Consider the following 18286-nt stretch of genomic DNA (forward strand, 5'->3'; position numbering starts at 1 on the left):
CTGTTCCCCACAGAAGTCTGGTGCAAAAGTTGAGGATGCAAGGACTGGGGAAGAGTTTGTGTGCATGGATAGGGAACTGGCTAATGGACAGAAAACAAAGAGTTGTGGTCAATGGATCGTACTCAAAATGGGAGACTGTTAGCAGTGGGGTCCCACAGGGGTCTGTACTGGGTCCAGTGCTCTTCAATTTATTTATTAATGACCTAGTAGATGCAGTAGTGAGTAATGTTGCTATTTTTGCAGATGATACAAAATTGTGCAGAATCATCAACTCTCAGGAAGATAGTGTCATATTGCAACAGGATCTGGATAGGATGGCTATATGGGCACATACATGGCAGATGAAATTCAATGTTGACAAATGTAAAGTCATGCATTTTGGTCGTACCAATGGTCTAGCACCATACAAAATAAATGGGATACAGTTGGGAACATCAAACTTGGAGAAGGACTTAGGAGTACTCATCGACAACAAGTTAAATAATCGTACTCAATGCCAAGCCGCTGCAGCTAAAGCGAACAAAATTTTGGGAAGCATTAAAAGGGAAATAAAAACTCAAGATGCTAGCATAATATTGCCCCTGTTTAACTCTCTAGTAAGGCCACATCTGGAATATGGAATTCAGTTCTGGGCACCACATTACAAAAAAGATATTGCAGTTTTAGAGCAGGTACAGAGACGAGCTACAAAATTGATACGTGGGATGTAAGGTCTCGCTTACCAAGAAAGGTTAGATAAACTGGGTTTATTTAGTCTAGAGAAAAGACGCCTTAGAGGAGATCTAATTAACATGTATAAATACATCAGAGGGCAATATAATAGCTTGGCGGATGAGCTTTTTGTCCCTAGGCCTTCTCAAAGGACTAGAGGACATGAGCTGCGCATGGAGGAAAAACGTTTTAGCGATTTATTTAGGAAAGGGTTCTTTACAGTAAGAGTGATTAAGATGTGGAATGCATTGCCACAGGAAGTCGTTATGGCAAACTCTATACCTGCATTTAAAGGGGGCTTAGATGCTTTCCTTGCGTTGAAAGACATCCATGGCTACAATTACTAGGTTATACCTAATGATGTTGATCCAGGGATTTTATCTGATTGCCATCTGGAGTCAGGAAGGAATTTTTCCCTTTTGGGGCTAATTGGACCATGCCTTGTGGGGTTTTTTTCGCCTTCCTCTGGATCAACAGGGGTATGTGGGGGACGGGCTGGAGTTGTACCTTGTACTGGTTGAACTCGATGGACATATGTCTTTTTTCAACCAAAATAACTATGTAAAATGAGGGGGACAGCTTATTCTACATAATAAACTCTCCTCTAAGTCAATTCATAGAGGCATGTGACTGATCTGAAAAATTCGTAAGCCTCTGATTGGCTGAGGACAGAGCTGAGGCATGATTGCAACAACCATTCAGAGACTTCCAAATCAGTCACCTGCTCACACTGGGCATGTGCTTCATCAACTGCTTACTTTTTTTCACTGGAGTGGTCCTTTAATTGAAGTAGATGTGCTTGCTTTCACATACCTATGCAACTGCATTTGTGTGTTTTCTTGCCTTGGTACATATTTACTTTTGCATGTTTTGCTCATACTCTATAACATTGCGAAGTAATGCTATTTTTACTAAAAAAAATGAAAACTACAAACGCAGTGTGTACCATGCATTTCCCCAGAGCACATGTGACCAAATTGGCATGCTAACATTCAAATCCCTACACAACCTAGGCCCCGGATACCTGAAGGATTTGTTACAACTGCGTCACTTCTCCCAAAACCTCAGATAAAAAAGATACAATAACTTGACCACCCCCAGAGTTCAGCTAAAAACCTTTGCAACCAGAGCTTTCTGTCATGCTTCCCTTACCCTGTGGAATGCCTTGCCAAACCTAAGACAGCTCCAACCCTGGACATGTTTAAATCAAAACTGAATAGCCCCCTGTTTAGTCTGGCATTCCTGATCACATAACTTTTCCCCCTGTACACACCACTATGTACTGATCTGAGACAAGCTGATGCGCTTTGGGTCCTCAGGAAGAAAAGCACTTTACAAATGTTTCGTTGTACAAAAAAAAAAAAAAATTAGTTTTTTAAAAATGCATGTGCCCAAAAACAAACAAAAAAATTGCAACGCTTGCCTAGCGCAAAAGAGCTCCAGGGCCTGTATGCAGTTCACCTTTTCTCCTGACTTTTGCCTAGGAGATGATTTTTCATCTTATTATTAAAATACCTTTACAGTACTTTGCAACTGAAAAAGTACCAAAAAGTTGGTGGAAAAGTTCTATCAAAATTATTTTGAGCATTCTCTTGTTTGCTGGCGGCTTAAAGGGAACCAGAGATGAACGATTCACACAAAATAAACATATCAGTTGATAGATTGTAAAGAATAAATGCTCTACCTGATAATTTCACCACTCTGGTGTGCCTTTTTGAGTGTTTTTTTAACCATTATTGCTCCAGGAAATATCCAATATGGCCGCCGGCTCATATCCCTTCTGCTTCCGGGTTATGAGTTGTTCTGGATGTGCTGTCTAGCCCCTATGAGACTATAGACAAGCAGGGCTGCTGCTGCCTTTCATCTGTGTGCTTTCAACTTTATTATTCTGGCATGCTGTGTGGCTGCCTGTAGGAAGTGTCTCTCATAGAAATGAAACTGCATACAGTAGATAATGACAGGCTGCACACTGCACACAGATACACTTGTCTGTTTCAGAGCTTCTTTCTTGGCAGCAGCAGCCTCTTCCATGTCAACAGCTCTGAGTAGGAAATCTGAGCCAGGATGGGGCAGGCTTGGGCTTGAAAAGACTCCACAGAAGAGTGACTCAGCTATAAGGATTCCAAGTCAAACCTCGACTGAGCCAGTCGGGGATTCTTATCACAGTTGATAACAGATAGATTAGATTGAGAAGAATAAAGGCCCATACACACGTCGGATTTTAGCGAACGACCCGTCGTTTGAACGTTCCGTCGTTCGGACGTTTTCGCGTCAAATCCGACGTGTGTACAGACTATCGTTCGGGTGATAAGACTGGTTACCAGCGATCCGCCCGGTGGATCGTTGGTAACCAGTCTTATCACCCGAACGATAGTCTGTACACACGTCGGATTTGACGCGAAAACGTCCGAACGACGGAACGTTCAAACGACGGGTCGTTCGCTAAAATCCGACGTGTGTATGGGCCTTAAAACTAAAAGCAGGGTAGGTGTTTACTGTCATGTTCCCACTGATAAATGTAATAAAATACATGAGGGTGCTTCGTCTCCGGTTCTCTTTAAAGGGCATTTTATTGGTAAGGTGTGAAAATATAAACCTAGGAGAGAACTCAGGAGAAAAAATGAATGATATGGGCCCAGGATTGTTGAATTGTCTAGAGATGTGTCTGGATAGAGTTTTGCATAAGTTCTTTGTTAGAGGGAACACTTTAGACATGCCCTCTGGATGTGTGTTGTGCATGAGAGACACTGTAGAAAATACCACCAGCGTTACCTTTCTCTCTCTCTCTTTTTCCTCAGCCAAAAACAGCAATAAGAAGCCTGAGAAAAACAAGAAGATTCCTGAGACGTTTGTTTACGGAATGAGCAAGGAGAAACCGGTCCAAGATGTCAGAGAGAGTGCGTGAGACCGCCTGTGTGTCCACTGTGCAGCGAGGGGGCGTCTGTGTATCTGTTTGGAGGTGGCGGGGGGGGGGGGGGGGGGAATAACCTCTAATCATCATCATTTCTCATATTCGACATCTGGGGATAATCTGCCCAGGACTGCAAAGTTAAAAGTGCACCTGCCATTCTGTATTCTGTATCAGGCAAATATACTGCAGGGGGGGGGGGGGGGGCATCCCTGTTTTTTATCTATAGTAATGATGTTTTAAGTGAGTTTTGGCATACAGGCCACATTGCCTTTACATTTGTGCTTTATGATAGCAGCGATGGAGAGCTTATGTTTTACGATAGATCAGTTGCTTATAGCACAGGGTTGTCAGTTATCTAAAATTTATGAAAAATATATTAAAAACCCGGGCAAGTTTTTTTTTTAGAACGCACCCCCTTTGTCCCACCCCTTTAAAAGATTACAAGCACTGCTGCTGCATTGATCAAAGAAAATCTTGCTTTATATTTGGGCATAGGTGCTACCAGGTCTTTACATGCGCATGAAACACAGACATTCCACAGTGTATGTGACAGTCTGCAGTGTCGTGGATTAGTGCAGGTGTTAAAAATAAGTCATGATGGCTCCTGCTTTGTGCAGCTAATCACACCTGCAAGCAAGGGAGGACTTAATGCACAACCTGTACTCCAGAGTAATGTTGCCATGGATGCAAAGAAAAGCAAATCCTGCTTAGGGAACCTTTTCCACCATGTTTTGATCCGAATTTTGAAATTCCAGAATAAGATATTTATAAATATATTTAAATAATGGGCAGATAGATCGTGCTTAATTACATCGAAAAGCAATATTTTCCTACTTGTGTGTCCAGATACACACTTTAAACTGGACCTGAACTGTTGCAGAGGACAGAAAGAAAACAGAGAAATGCACCCTGTAGGTATTAAGAGAGTTTACCCTGACTAATTCCCCCTCATCTGTGTCTAATCACAAGTTGTAACTTGATCTCTCCCTTGAGTCAGCTGACTGCCCGGCAGATAACATTATCTGAAAGCACAGGATGTTAACAGTAGGTCTGCTCCATGAAAGCAGGAAGTAGTCACACTGCACATTTATTGCAGGATTTGTATCAGCTGACACAAAGAATTGTTTTTCTTTAAAGGTTATTATGCTGTTGCGTATCTTTTAGAGCAGAGAGGAAGTTCTGAGTTCAGGTCCACTGTAAAGGGAATGGTGACATTCCAAAGTCTTCTGCAAATCTGATTCCCAATCACCTGAGCGAGTTAAACATTATCAATTGATGGCTGACTACCATCAAGGTGATTGTTCCTGGTTATGTCAGGTGGCAGTCAGCCCCTATTGCTGCACGGGGATGGGGTTTAGCTCTTGCTTGAGCAGTGTGTCCTGATCTATGGAGAGGGAAAGGAGTATGACAAGCAGGAGGTGCTATTACTCCAGCAGCTTACAAGGATTTTCAGCTTTTCCCAGCTGAAGGGGAGGCTGTGGAACACACTCTTAGGCCTAGTGCACACCGAGCGGTTTTTGGAGCGATCCGCCGGCCGCATCCGCCTGGAAAAACGCTTGGCTAATGTATTGCAATGGGATGGTGCACACCGGCGGTTTGCGGTTTTTGCCAAGCCGCAAACGCGCCTCCTTCGGAAGCGTTTCGTCCTCAATGTAAAGTATAGGAAAAACGCAAACAACTCTGAAAAACGCTACTTCAGAGCGGTTTGCCAGGCATTTTTGTTACAGTAGCTGTTCAATAACAGCCTTTACTGTAACAATATGTGTAATCTGCTACACAAAAACGCACCCCAAAACCCCTAGGTATGTTTAGAAAACCTCTCTAAACATACCTAGAATCGCTCTGAAATCAGCTCGCAAAACCGCTAGCGTATTGCGGATCTGCTAGCGGTTTTGGTGTGCACTGGGCCTTAGTGCCCTTCACACTTGCAATCGTTTTGCGGGAGTGATTTTCCTGCGATTAGCACGGAAAAATCACTGGACACTGCGGCGGTTTTGCAGCGATCGCGATTAGTGTGCTGTGCCGGCAAACCACGGCATGCAGCGCAATTGCGGTTATCACTGCCACTCGCTACATTGTGTAGCGGTTTTCCGCTAGAGGTTTGCCGTGAGCGGGAATCGCGCGATTCCTGCTCAGGTGAGAACGGGCCTTCAGGCCTGTTGCACACCAGAGGAGTTTTTCTGAGCGTTTTGAGTTTTTGAAACCTCCTGTATCCTGTGTCTATGCACACTGGAGCGATGAGGTTTTGTAAAAAAAAAACCCATAGCATTATATTGGGAAGAGCTTTTGAAACCTCTAGCGTTTGGGGAGCTTTTCTGGTGTGTCTCAGCCCTTACAGACCCTTTATATTTTTACCTGAAGAATTCAGTTCAGTAACAATTATAAACCCATCACCTATCTTGTTACTGACTGCATAGTTTTCCTGCCTGCCTTTGACCCAAAGTAATGTCATCTGTGTTAAAAATCACAATTCATCCTGGTCACAGCAGCCATCTTTCATAATAACTGTAGTATCGGGTTCAATCTGATACATGTACTTTCTATCACTTTAGCTTGCATTTAGGAGCTCTCTGCTATACAGGTAACTCGAAAAAATTGAGTATTCTGCAAAAGTCCATTTATTTCAGTAATTCAACTTAAAAAACTAATATATGAAATAGGAAACCTTTGCAGGTGTTTTGGATGAATTAGCTGATTTGAGCCTAGAATATTTAGTTTCACCTGTAAATTAGTCTTCTCTTGGGGAGCTCCCTGCCATTCTGTACACTACAATGATTCTCCAGAAGACAATGAAAATAAATCTGTTAACCCCTCAAGGGTTTTTTTTCTTTTCTTTTTTTAAATAAGAGGAACTTTTTAGAACGTATGAGCAGGGGCGTAACTAGAAGCTCCCGGACCCCCCTGCAAGAATTTGAGCGCCCCCCGGGGCCCGCTCATGGCCGTTTTGGGGGGGGGGGGGGGCAGGAGGGGTCGCAGAATGAGGGGAGAGCTTTGCACATCAGCGGGGAGGGGGGACAGTCCCCCCCTCCCTCACCTCGGGCTCTCCCCTCTGAGCTCCCCCTCCTGCATCTATCTAAGTGGTAGCAGTGGCGGCGGCGGCAGCTATAAAGACCTCCATTCACCACTGGAGGTCTCCGATCTGCAAGGGCTTCACATTACTTCCTGTTTTAACAGGAAGTAATGTGAAGCCCGTGCAGATCAGAGAAGCCCTTGTAGATCGGCAACCTCCGTGGTGAATGGAGGTAATTATAGCTGCCGCCGACGCCACTGCTGCCACTTAGATAGATGCAGGAGGGGGAACGCCGAGGGGAGAGCCCGAGGTGAGGGAGGGGGGGGGGGGGGGGGGGGGGACTGTCCCCCCTCCCTGCTGATGTGCAAAGCTTTCCCCTCATGCTGCGACCCCTCCTGCCCCCCCAAAACGACCATGAGCGGGCCCCGGGGGCGCTCAAATTCTTGCAGGGGGAGCTTCTAGTTACGCCCCTGCTCATACGTTCTAAAAAGTTCCTCTTATTTAAAAAACAAAAAAACAAAATGGCCATGAATGGGCCCCAGGGGGCCCCGAGCAGGGGCAGAGGCTGCTTCCCCTATTGTTACGCCAGTGCGTATGAGGCCTCATTCACATCAGGGCCGTTTCTGTGGGCTTTTCACAGCGCATTGCCCTGTGCGTTCTGCAGGGTTTTGATTTTCCCATGTAATTAAATGTGCCTCGTTCAGTGCGTTGCGCTGAGCTGCATTACAAAAACGTAGTGTTGCATGCATTTCTGCAAAAAATATATTTATATGAAATCAGAGCTTTATTGACAACTGCTACTGCTACATTAAGCAAAACATGATACAAAAAAAAAAAATACAAAAAAAAAAAAAAAAAAAGCACAACGCACTGAAACGCGCACTAAAGCACGCACAAACGCATGCGTTTTTTATCATGCGCTTTTACACATTTCTCTGCGCACCCAATAGGAACAAGGCCATACAGTGTAGCTAATTGGAGCACAGGGTGACTAGTGACTTTAGTTCCGCTTTAAGTGAGTTAAGTCCGCCTGCAGTGCCAAACAAACCTGCCTGCAAACAATTTGGAGGGAAGGCAAACGAGGTCATTTCACGACTCCAGTCTAAGCTGTGAAATATTCCAGCTCGGGTTATTTGCTCTCAGGCTCAGCTCGGGTATGTCATTTCTGGTGACAGGAACCAACTAACGACGCTGCCATCTTGTTAATCTGCCACAAGCAATTCTTTTTTTTGCTTCTTGAATTCAGACAGCTTTATAAATAGCTCTTTAGCCGACGGCCGCGGAGGGACTCCCCCCGTTTACGGGGAGATCAGCTTGTGCGCAAATGGAAAACGCTACCCTTTCTTCGGAAACGCCATCTCCTTTATATAACTTGAATGAGTCTCAAGGCTGATCTCTGCGCAAGTGCTTCTCTGCGCCGCCGCCGCGGGTATTTTCTATTAGAACTCCGACTTGGGTTTCATTATACGCGCGACTTTATAATAATGCCAAGCGCTGCGGGAAGCTATGAATCTCTCATACCTGCTCTGGGAAAATATATATATGAATGCCATATTTTACGGCCGCCGCTGCAGGAGGGACGCGAGTACATTAAGCGCGGGCCCCAATTTCCCATTCCCGTAATGACATTTCCCGCTGCCGCCATATTACAGGGGAGGCTTCTCTGTCTTTAAGTCATCTCGCTTGATCGGTAGAACCTCTGGTAATCACGCCAGTTGTAATCTAAAAAAAAATATGTTTTTTTGATTGGAAGTCCATTTTGACATTTTAATTTAAAGAGGCCCTGTGGTGACATTGAGTAGAATGCAGTAAATTATTCAGGATACCCACTTTTATGGGAATTTTGATGGTTTCAGCATCAGAAACACTTCCTATGTCTATATATTGCTGTATATTGGTATGTAGCCCCGCCCCGATGCTTAGCCTAGGCTGTTTATTATGCAGAATTCTGGGAAGCCAGGTGTTGTTTCTGCTAGCTCAGGAACACACAACAAACAAAAGCAAAAATCCACAGTGATGCACCTGCCAGCAGAAAAGACGTCACAGTTGGAGCATAGTGTTCTGTAGATACAGATAGGCACCCAGTATAACAAGTTAGAACTCTTTACTGAAGAAAAACATGCAGGGATATATCATACACCACCATCAGGAAATGCAGCTTACTTAGAACAGAGAGAATACACAGTGAATACAGGAAATAACAATCCCATTCAGATCACCATCACATTTTACACACAGTGACATCTTGTGGTTGTTTCACTATACTGCAGTTTAAGGTAACTATCTTGTTATAGCGGTATCGTCACCATAAAAATCAAATTTCAACAGCAACTGGTCTGAGTGTATTAACCTCCCTGGCGTTCTGGACGAACTAGGCTCGTCCAGAGACGCCGGAGGTCGCCGCTCAGGCCCCACTGGGCCGATTTGAATATTTTTTTTTAAAACACGCAGCGAGCACTTTGCTTGCTGCGTGTTGTGCCTGATTGCCGCCGCCCGCCGCAGATCCGCCGCTACCCTCCGCGATGCAGGCCCCCCCCCAGACCCCGTGCGCTGCCTGGCCAATCAGTGCCAGGCAGCGCTGAGGGGTGGATCGGGCTCCCTGTGATGTCATGACGTCGATGACGTCACGACGGTCATCACCATGGCGACAGGGGAAGCCCTCCTGGAAATCCCGTTCAGAACGGGATTTCCGGACGGGCCATTGCGCCGGCGGCGATCGGAGGGGTGGGAGGGACGCCGCAGGGAGGGGGGAATCATGTAGCTAGCGCTAGGCTAGCTACATGATACATTTAAAAAAAAAATTGCAAAAAACGTTCCCGCGGCCACAGGGCCACGGGAATCAGAACGCCAGGCAGGTTAAGTGATAAAGATGCTAATCCTGCAGTCAAAACTTTTTTTGCTGTTATGGTTTGGAGTTATCACCAGGGCCGGATTTACCATAAGGCACTGCAGGCTCGCGCCTACAGGCGGCTAATGATGGAGTGTCGGCTCACTCCCTCCCCTAGCACCTCCCTCCTTCCCTATGCAGAGTCCTGAGCAGAGCGTAAATGAGAGTTTAGTCACCTCGCTCTCGGCATTCCACTAACAACATCTCTCTTCAGTTGGGGCACCACTAGCTGGCTACCTAATGCTAAGGGACACGTGTAGCTACCTATGACTGGTAAGGGAGAAGTCACAGCTGGGCCATCCAGCACACTTGCGGTGCGGTTCAGCGGCGGTTTGTGGGTTTCTGGAGGGTGAAGTTTAGGGTGGCAGGACATCTGTGCCTATAAGCTCCTGTGGCCTAAATCCGGGCCTGGTTATCACATACCTTAGGAGCACTGGACCTTTAATTGCCATTGCCAAACAGTTGCATACTTGGGGGTATTTTTATCTATAATATATTCCTCCTCCTTCTAGTGACATCAGACAGTGCACTTCCTAGTATAGACCTCACTGGGAGTGTCTGAAGACTCTGGGTGTAGGGCGGGTAACGTATATACAATTAGCAAGAGACGAAAAAAGAGAGAGAGAGGAAATGATGTCAGGATTAGCTTCATGCAAAGGTAACCAAGATGGAAACTGTTTAGAATAGAATTCTCTGCTTTTCCTTTTTAAAATTCACAGGAATCATTACATGGACAGTGCAATACATCTGTTACGTAATGTAGAACTAGTATTTATCTACTTATATATGTTTTTTATTTCTAGGATAGCATGGGTGTCACTTGTTCTTTAAACCTCTACGGGTCCATTCACACTTGACTGGGAAACATGTGATTCACACTAATTGCTAAAACACTAGTGTTATTCTAGCCTATGGCAGTGTTCTCACTGCTGCGATTTGCGACAAACACAGGCTTTTCGCGATTATCGCTAATCACAAACGCGTTACCTGCAGCATTTTTCCGGTGATTCTGAAGCAATAGCAATTAGCATATATAGAACCGCTAATCGCGATTGCTCCAAAAATGCAAATTTGTCCAGTGATTTTTCCACGTTAAATCGCGGAAAAATCACACGCGGAAAACGCTACCACTAATCGCTAGCGTTTAGCGATTTTAGGTGTGAATAGGCCCTAACCGTCACAGTTTGTGATAACTTTTATAAAGTAAATAAGGGAGAGGAAAGATTTTAAAATGGGCAAAGAGCAGCTAAATAAGGTCTAACTTTTAAGTAATATTGTAAAATAAGCAATTTTATTAATTTTGTTAAGTTCATCTTTAAAGTCCAACCCCGGACTCCAATCTTTCCCCGATCCCAATCGAGCTTGTTTCATTTTTTAAAGGACACCCGAAGCGAAAATAAAGTAATGAAATAAACAATTGTATCTATCTTCCTTCTCCTGAAAATGACTTTCTAAGATATTCCACAGTTTTATGTTTAAATCTACTTTTTACGTTTTTACTGTTTTATTGTTTTTGCTCAATGACACATTTGTTAAAGTATGCCAGAGCTAAAATCTATGAACTATTGATCCTTTTTATCTCTTTCCTGTTCTCAGAAGTCATTTTCTGCTAGGAAAGTGTTTTATAGTTGGAATTTCTTATCAGTGAGGGTCACACTGTAGTCACTTCCTGTCTGCGTCAGATATTTAACTCTTTCAGGCAGATAAAGAAAAAAAGGAACACAGCATAGTTATTAGTGTGCTAGGCGCTGTACATACCCATGTCTATTTCATCATGTCACATTCCATTTCGGGTATCCTTAAATTGTGTCAAGGAACCCGATTGACTGATGCCAAATAAATGACCTATTATGGGGTTGATTCATTAAGCTGCGCTGCTTTATGTGCGGAGCGCGACCTCACAATGTATTGCTTCAGGTGGAAAAAATTCTAGACCAGCTCTGTGACTACCCCCTGACTATAGAACGGAGTGGAGTGATACTTTACCTTCTCCCAGCAAGCGGAGTGAAAGGTTCTCACTCCTCTCTTTACTGTAGCAGCTGCACAGCCAATCTCCCTGCGGCTCTTGTCTCTGCGTGTCATGTGACATACAGAGACGGGAAGATGGGAGCCGCAAGGATGGCTGCTAAAGTGAGAGGCATGAGGACCTGTCACTCCGCTTACTGGTAGAAGGTAAAAGTATCATCCTCCCCCACTTACCCCAAGTGCACCACCATGACTGATGTGCTCACAGGGGCTAATATACACCCCAGATATGTTTAGAGTGCTTGAGGGGGCCCAATGTAAAACTTGCACTGATGCCTATAGCTCCTTAGCTACATCTAAGGGGAATGGCGGTGGTGGTGTGTGTGTGTGTGTGTGTGTGTGTGTGTGTGTGTGTGTGTGGGGGGGGGGGGGTTGAATTATGCATTGAAGAGGAAAGAGCTTTTGCTTATATGGGGTCTGTACATAAAAGGGACTTACAAAATAAATTGCTGTGGAGTCGGTACAAAAATCTTTCAACTCCAAATCCGACTCCGTTTATGAAACTGCCGACTCCGACTCCAAGTTCGACTCCGGATACCCAAAATGGCTCCTACTCTGAATCCTCGACTCCGACTCCTTAGTCTAATACTTACCAGGGCTATGGATTTTGTACAAAAATCATCCGACTCCCACTGCTCAGTTTATAAAATCACCGACTCCCACTCCGGGTACCCAAAATTGCTCTGACTCCGACTCCTCGACTCCGACTCCACAGCCCTGCTGTACACGTCAGAAGGGTGAGCTGTTGTATATTGGGTATATGTCATTGAAAATACAGGCTACTGTAGACAGAAAATTAGCTTTGCTGTTGGTGAAATGGGGTGATAGTGTGAGTGGAGGAGGGAAGCTGTGATATCAGGACAGGGGAGGGAAGGCTGCAAAGAACGATTAGTAGTCTCGGTCTCGGGGCAACAAATATAAATCCAGCCTTGCAGCACACTACAATTTTTTCAAAGTTACAACAAGTTAACTGACTTCATAACCTTCTTGTTGCAAGTTTCCTTTAAAATACGATATCTGCAGACTTACAGAGCTTCAGGCCGTAATCTTCCCAGAAAGCTCTGCCTCTGTCCCACCCCCTTGTCTGAATAACAATATTATACTGGCCCTGGCAGCAGTAGCTCCACCCACACAGCCATCCTAATGTAGCGAGACAGACGTCGTTGCAAGTGAATGTAATGGGGCCTCTTAAAGAGACTCTGAAGCAAATACAAATTGCTATTTTTACCTGATAGTTCGCTTCAGGAGTCTCAGCAGATGTAAACCGCCGCATCCCCGCCGCAAAACGAGGGCTTTAGACCCCCCCAAATCCCAGGGCAAACATCCACGACTTTCAAAGTCGTGGATTTTGCTGCCCAGGGAGGCAGATCTTTGAGCTATAGCTCTGCCTCTGACGTCAAGCGCCGTGCGGATCTCTGCCTCTCCTCACCCCTAAAAATAATTCCTATCTGGAGTGTGTACATTATAAAATATAACTTTTATTAATATAATTAAAATGAGTTAATATGCCTAATTGACCTAACTGAGGTAGGTTACAAAATCAATGACCAGATATTAATCATTTGTAAACATACATCTGATCAACCTATTCCTCACTAAGATTGCTAAAGTGCTATAAAGAAACCCCCCACCACCAATCCGACATGTTTCAGCTCCCCATTTGGAGCCGTCGTCAGGGAATAAAGTGCTAAGTGCTAGGGTGCAAGGTGCATATCTTATAAATTAACAATCACAACATATAGAAAACAATAAATGAGAGCCTGACTGAGCTAGAGAGCACAGCTCTCATTTATTGTTTTTAGCACTTTATTCCCTGACGACGGCTCCAAATGGGGAGCTGAAACATGTCGGATTGGTGGTGGGGGGTTTCTTTATAGCACTTTAGCAATCTTAGTGAGGAATAGGTTGATCAGATGTATGTTTACAAATGATTAATATCTGGTCATTGATTTTGTAACCTACCTCAGTTAGGTCAATTAGGCATATTAACTCATTTTAATTATATTAATAAAAGTTATATTTTATAATGTACACACTCCAGATAGGAATTATTTTTGTGTTTTCTAAATATTAATCAGGTTATGTGAATTGTCTCCTCACCCCTCTCTGTGAAGGAAGACTGAGAGGGGCAGGGAAAGGCGGAGATCCGCGGCGATTGACTTCAGTAGAGTTAGAGCTACAGCAGAAAGCTCTGCCTCTTTCAGGAAGCGCTCCCCGGATTGTCCCCCGGGGATTTGGGGGGGGGGTCTAAAGCCCTCGTTTTGCCGCGGGATGCGGCGGTTTACCTCAACTGAGAGTACTGAAGCGAACTACCAGGTAAAAATAGCAATTTTTATTTGCTTCAGTTTCTCTTTAAAGTGTACTCAGAGCTGAAAAAAAAAAGAGCAGTCCTAACATACACCGACCACAGTTTGTTGAAAGAGGAGTGGTATGACTCCCAAACCTCTTTCACATCATACGCGCTTCCGTGCGCATTTGGAATCGCGTATGACGTGTCACATGCGAGAACGGCAGAGGGGCATAGACAGCCCTTCCGCCATTCACATCAAAGGCTCTGCGCAGCAGTACTGCTGTATGCATTCTGCCCGCAAGCGCAGAGCTGACCCATTTACTGTCAATGGATGGGATCAGCAGTGCCGCGGGTAGCGGCGCAGATGGCGTGACATCGTACATGTTGTGTTATGATCACACGCTCATCTGCGCTGCATAGTTGTGAACGAGGCCTCAGCCAGGTTAATGCCCCTATCACTACAAAGATTATTCCTACCATGAGGTGCAGGGCCAGTCCCTGATAACAGTCACTCAGCAGGGGCAGAACTCGCAGGCCAGCATGAGGTGCAGGGCCAGTCCCTGATAACAGTCACTCAGCAGGTGCAGAACTCGCAGGCAGCATGAGAAGCAGGGCCAGTCCCTGATAACAGTCACTCAGCAGGGGCAGAACTCGCAGGCCAGCATGAGGTGCAGGACTAGTCCTTGATAGCGGTCACTCAGCAGGGGCAGAACTCGCAGGCCAGCATGAGGTGCAGGGCCAGTCCCTGATAACAGTCACTCAGCAGGTGCAGAATTCACAGGCAGCATGAGGTGCAGGGCCAGTCCCTGATAACAGTCACTCAGCAGGTGCAGAACTCGCAGGCAGCATGAGAAGCAGGGCCAGTCCCTGATAGCGGTCACTCAGCAGGTGCAGAACTCGCAGGCAGCATGAGAAGCAGGGCAAGTCCCTGATAGCGGTCACTCAGCAGGGGCAGAACTCGCAGGCCAGCATGAGGTGCAGGGCCAGTCCCTGATAACAGTCACTCAGCAGGTGCAGAATTCACAGGCAGCATGAGGTGCAGGGCCATTCCCTGATAACAGTCACTCAGCAGGGGCAGAACTCGCAGGCCAGCATGAGGTGCAGGGCCAGTCCCTGATAAGTCACTCAGCAGGGGCAAAACTCGCAGGCCAGCATGAGGTGCAGGGCCAGTCCCTGATAAGTCACTCAGCAGGGGCAGAACTCGCAGACCAGCATGAGGTGCAGGGCCAGTCCCTGATAACAATCACTCAGCAGGGGCAGAACTCGCAGGCCAGCATGAGGTGCAGGGCCAGTCCCTGATAAGTCACTCAGCAGGGGCAAAACTCGCAGGCCAGCATGAGGTGCAGGGCCAGTCCCTGATAAGTCACTCAGCAGGGGCAGAACTCGCAGGCCAGCATGAGGTGCAGGGCCAGTCCCTGATAAGTCACTCAGCAGGGGCAGAACTCGCAGGCCAGCATGAGGTGCAGGGCCAGTCCCTGATAAGTCACTCAGCAGGGGCAGAACTCGCAGGCCAGCATGAGGTGCAGGGCCAGTCCCTGATAACAGTCACTCAGCAGGGGCAGAACTCGCAGGCCAGCATGAGGTGCAGAGCCAGTCCCTGATAGCGGTCACTAAGCAGGAGCAGAACTCACAGGCCAGAAGTTCTGAGGAGAGGGACTTAGAATCACAATCTATATAATCCAGCTAAAATGATCCTTCTGAAGTCCACACGGCTTGTACAATCCAGGCTCCACCAACCTCACAGGTTCTCCCAATTCTGATCTGACAGCTGTATTCCTCCACCAGCTCAGTCTGCACAAATCTGTGTCACAGGATCCTTGCTTCTCAAATCAAAATATGAGCCAGTCTGATGGATTTAGGCCTGGAACTAAATTCCAGGTAACACCAGAACTCTCTGAGATGGTAAAGACACCAGCAGCCACTTCTCCCAGAAGCCTCTGCTCGCTCCACCCCTCTCTCCCAGAATCCTCTGCAGTCTTAAAGGAACTCTGCCCTCTAAAGGTAGCAGCATATAACAACAATAACATAGCATTTTATGTTGTTACAGGCAAAGTCTACTGATGGAATGATCCAATCACAGTGATCAGTTCTCCCATTGATTAAAAGTGACTGCAGACTGAACAGCCGATAAACTGTGAACCTTGTGGCAGGGAAGAAAGGAAATGATCTGTGCCTGTGGCAAGCCCGCCTGTGATTGGCTGTATCTCTTTATCTCCCCACAGGTTGTCCTCCTCTTGGACTGGAGACCCTGAGGGTGACTGATTTCCAGCTCCATGCCTCCACGGTGAAACGTTACGGTCTCGGAGCCCATAGGGGGCGTCTCAATATCCAGGTAAATAAGAACGCCTTTTGGTTAGGTTTTTGGTGGGATGTACCTCTGTTTTTTGTACTGCCAGAAACCGGCCTGACAGGGAGGGCTCAGCAAACACAATGACCAGGGGCGGATTTCTGGGAGGGCCATGAAGGCCCAGGCCTTGGCTGCAGCCTACGGGGGAATAGGGGTTGCTTCATATGGGGGAAGAGGCTGCAAATGGGGAACAACGCATGGAAGAGGGGTGCTACTGCCTGAAAGAGCTGTACAAGAAGGAGAGGAGCTGCTGTTCATGGACATTATATATGGATGAGGGGGCTGCACATGGAATGGGAGGGGCTGCTGTTCATGGACATAGTATATGGATGAGGGGGCTGCACATGGAATGGGAGGGGCTGCTGTTCATGGGCATTATATATGGATGAGGGGGATGCACATGGAATGGGAGGGGCTGCTGTTCATGGACATTATATATGGATGAGCGGGCTCCACATGGAATGGGAGGAGGCTGCTGTACATGGATATTACACATGGAAGAGGGGGCTGCACATTATTATTATTATTATTTATTGTATTTATAAAGCGCCAACATATTACGCAGCGCTGCACAATAGATAAATGGGTTAACATACAGGTAGAACATACAGAAACTCACAACAAAACAAGATCATGCAAATGATTTGATAACAATATAGTGTCATAGGTCAAGATAGAGACTGTTCGAGTATACAAGAAGGGTGGTTGTGAGTAAGATTGCATAATCAAGCTGGATACATTAGGGAGGAGGGCCCTGCCAGAGGCTTACAATCTAAAGGGTTGGGTGGAGACAATAGGTGCGTCTTTTGAGAGGGGGTCTAACAGAACATATTATGATGCTGGTGTAGGGGGGTATGCGAGCGTGAAGAGGTGAGTCTTGAGAGCTTGTTTGAAGGTATTAAAGGTGGGGGCGAGTCTGACGGCTGGTGGAAGAGAGTTCCAGAGAGTAGGGGCAGCCCTGGTGAAGTCCTGCAATCGTGCGTGTGACTGAGTTATGCGTGGTGCGACTAGGCGCAGGTCATTGGAGGATCGGAGGGGGCGGGCTGGTATGTGCCTGTGGACCAGATCAGAGATGTAGGTCGGGCAGGTCTTGTGCACTGATTTGTAGGCCAAGCACAGGATTTTGAAATTGATCCTAAAGCTGATGGGGAGCCAGTGTAATGCTTTACAGAGCAGAGTTGTAGAGGCGCTGCGGTGAGAAGAATGCATCAGTCTGGCTGCCGCATTCATTACCAATTTAAGTGGGTCAGTACGGTTAGAGGGAAGGCCACATGGAATGGGAGGGGCTGCTGTTCATGGACATTATGTATGGATGAGCGGGCTCCACATGGAATGGGAGGGGCTGCTGTACATGGATATTACACATGGAAGAGGGGGCTGCACATGAAATGGGAGGGGCTGCTGTTCATGGACATTATATATAGATGAGGGGGGCTGCACATGGAATGGGAGGAGCTGCTGTTCATGGACATAATATATGGATGAGGGGGCTACACATGGAATGGGAGGGGCTGCTGTTCATGGACATTATATATGGATGAGCGGGCTCCACATGGAATGGGAGGGGCTGCTGTACATGGATGATACACATGGAAGAGGGGGCTGCGCATGAAATGGGAGGGGCTGCTGTTCATGGACGTTATACAGTGACTTGCAAAAGTATTCGGCTCCCTTGAAGTTATCCACATTTTGTCACATTACTGCCACAAACACGAATCAATTTTATTGGAATTCCACATGAAAGACCAATACAAAGTGGTGTACACGTGAGAAGTGGAACGAAAATCATACATGATTCCAAACATTTTTTACAAATCAATAACTGCAAAGTGGGGTGTGCGTAATTATTCAGCCCCCTTTGGTCTGAGTGCAGGAAGTTGCCCATAGACATTGCGTGATGGGTGCTTATGACTAAACAGAGTGCACCTGTGTGTAATCTAATGTCAGTACAAATACAGCTGCTCTGTGATGGCCTCAGGGGTTGTCTAAGAGAATATTGAGAGCAACAACACCATGAAGTCCAACGAACACAACAGACAGGTCAGGGATAAAGTTATTGAGAAATTTAAAGCAGGCTTAGGCTACAAAAAGATTTCCAAAGCCTT

General features: G+C 46.2%; 1 protein-coding gene across 1 annotated transcript in view; it reads left to right on the forward strand.

Moving 5' to 3' along the window:
* CPXM2 (carboxypeptidase X, M14 family member 2) overlaps nucleotides 1-18286 on the forward strand; it is a 177757-nt gene that overhangs the window by 32129 nt on the left and 127342 nt on the right. The window contains exons 3-4 of the mRNA XM_068255048.1: nucleotides 3510-3608; nucleotides 16057-16166. Of these exons, the coding sequence (XP_068111149.1) occupies nucleotides 3510-3608; nucleotides 16057-16166 (209 nt within the window). The remainder of the gene's footprint in view (nucleotides 1-3509; nucleotides 3609-16056; nucleotides 16167-18286) is intronic.

Source organism: Hyperolius riggenbachi, chromosome 10, assembly GCF_040937935.1.
Source record: "Hyperolius riggenbachi isolate aHypRig1 chromosome 10, aHypRig1.pri, whole genome shotgun sequence".
NCBI lineage: Eukaryota > Metazoa > Chordata > Amphibia > Anura > Hyperoliidae > Hyperolius > Hyperolius riggenbachi.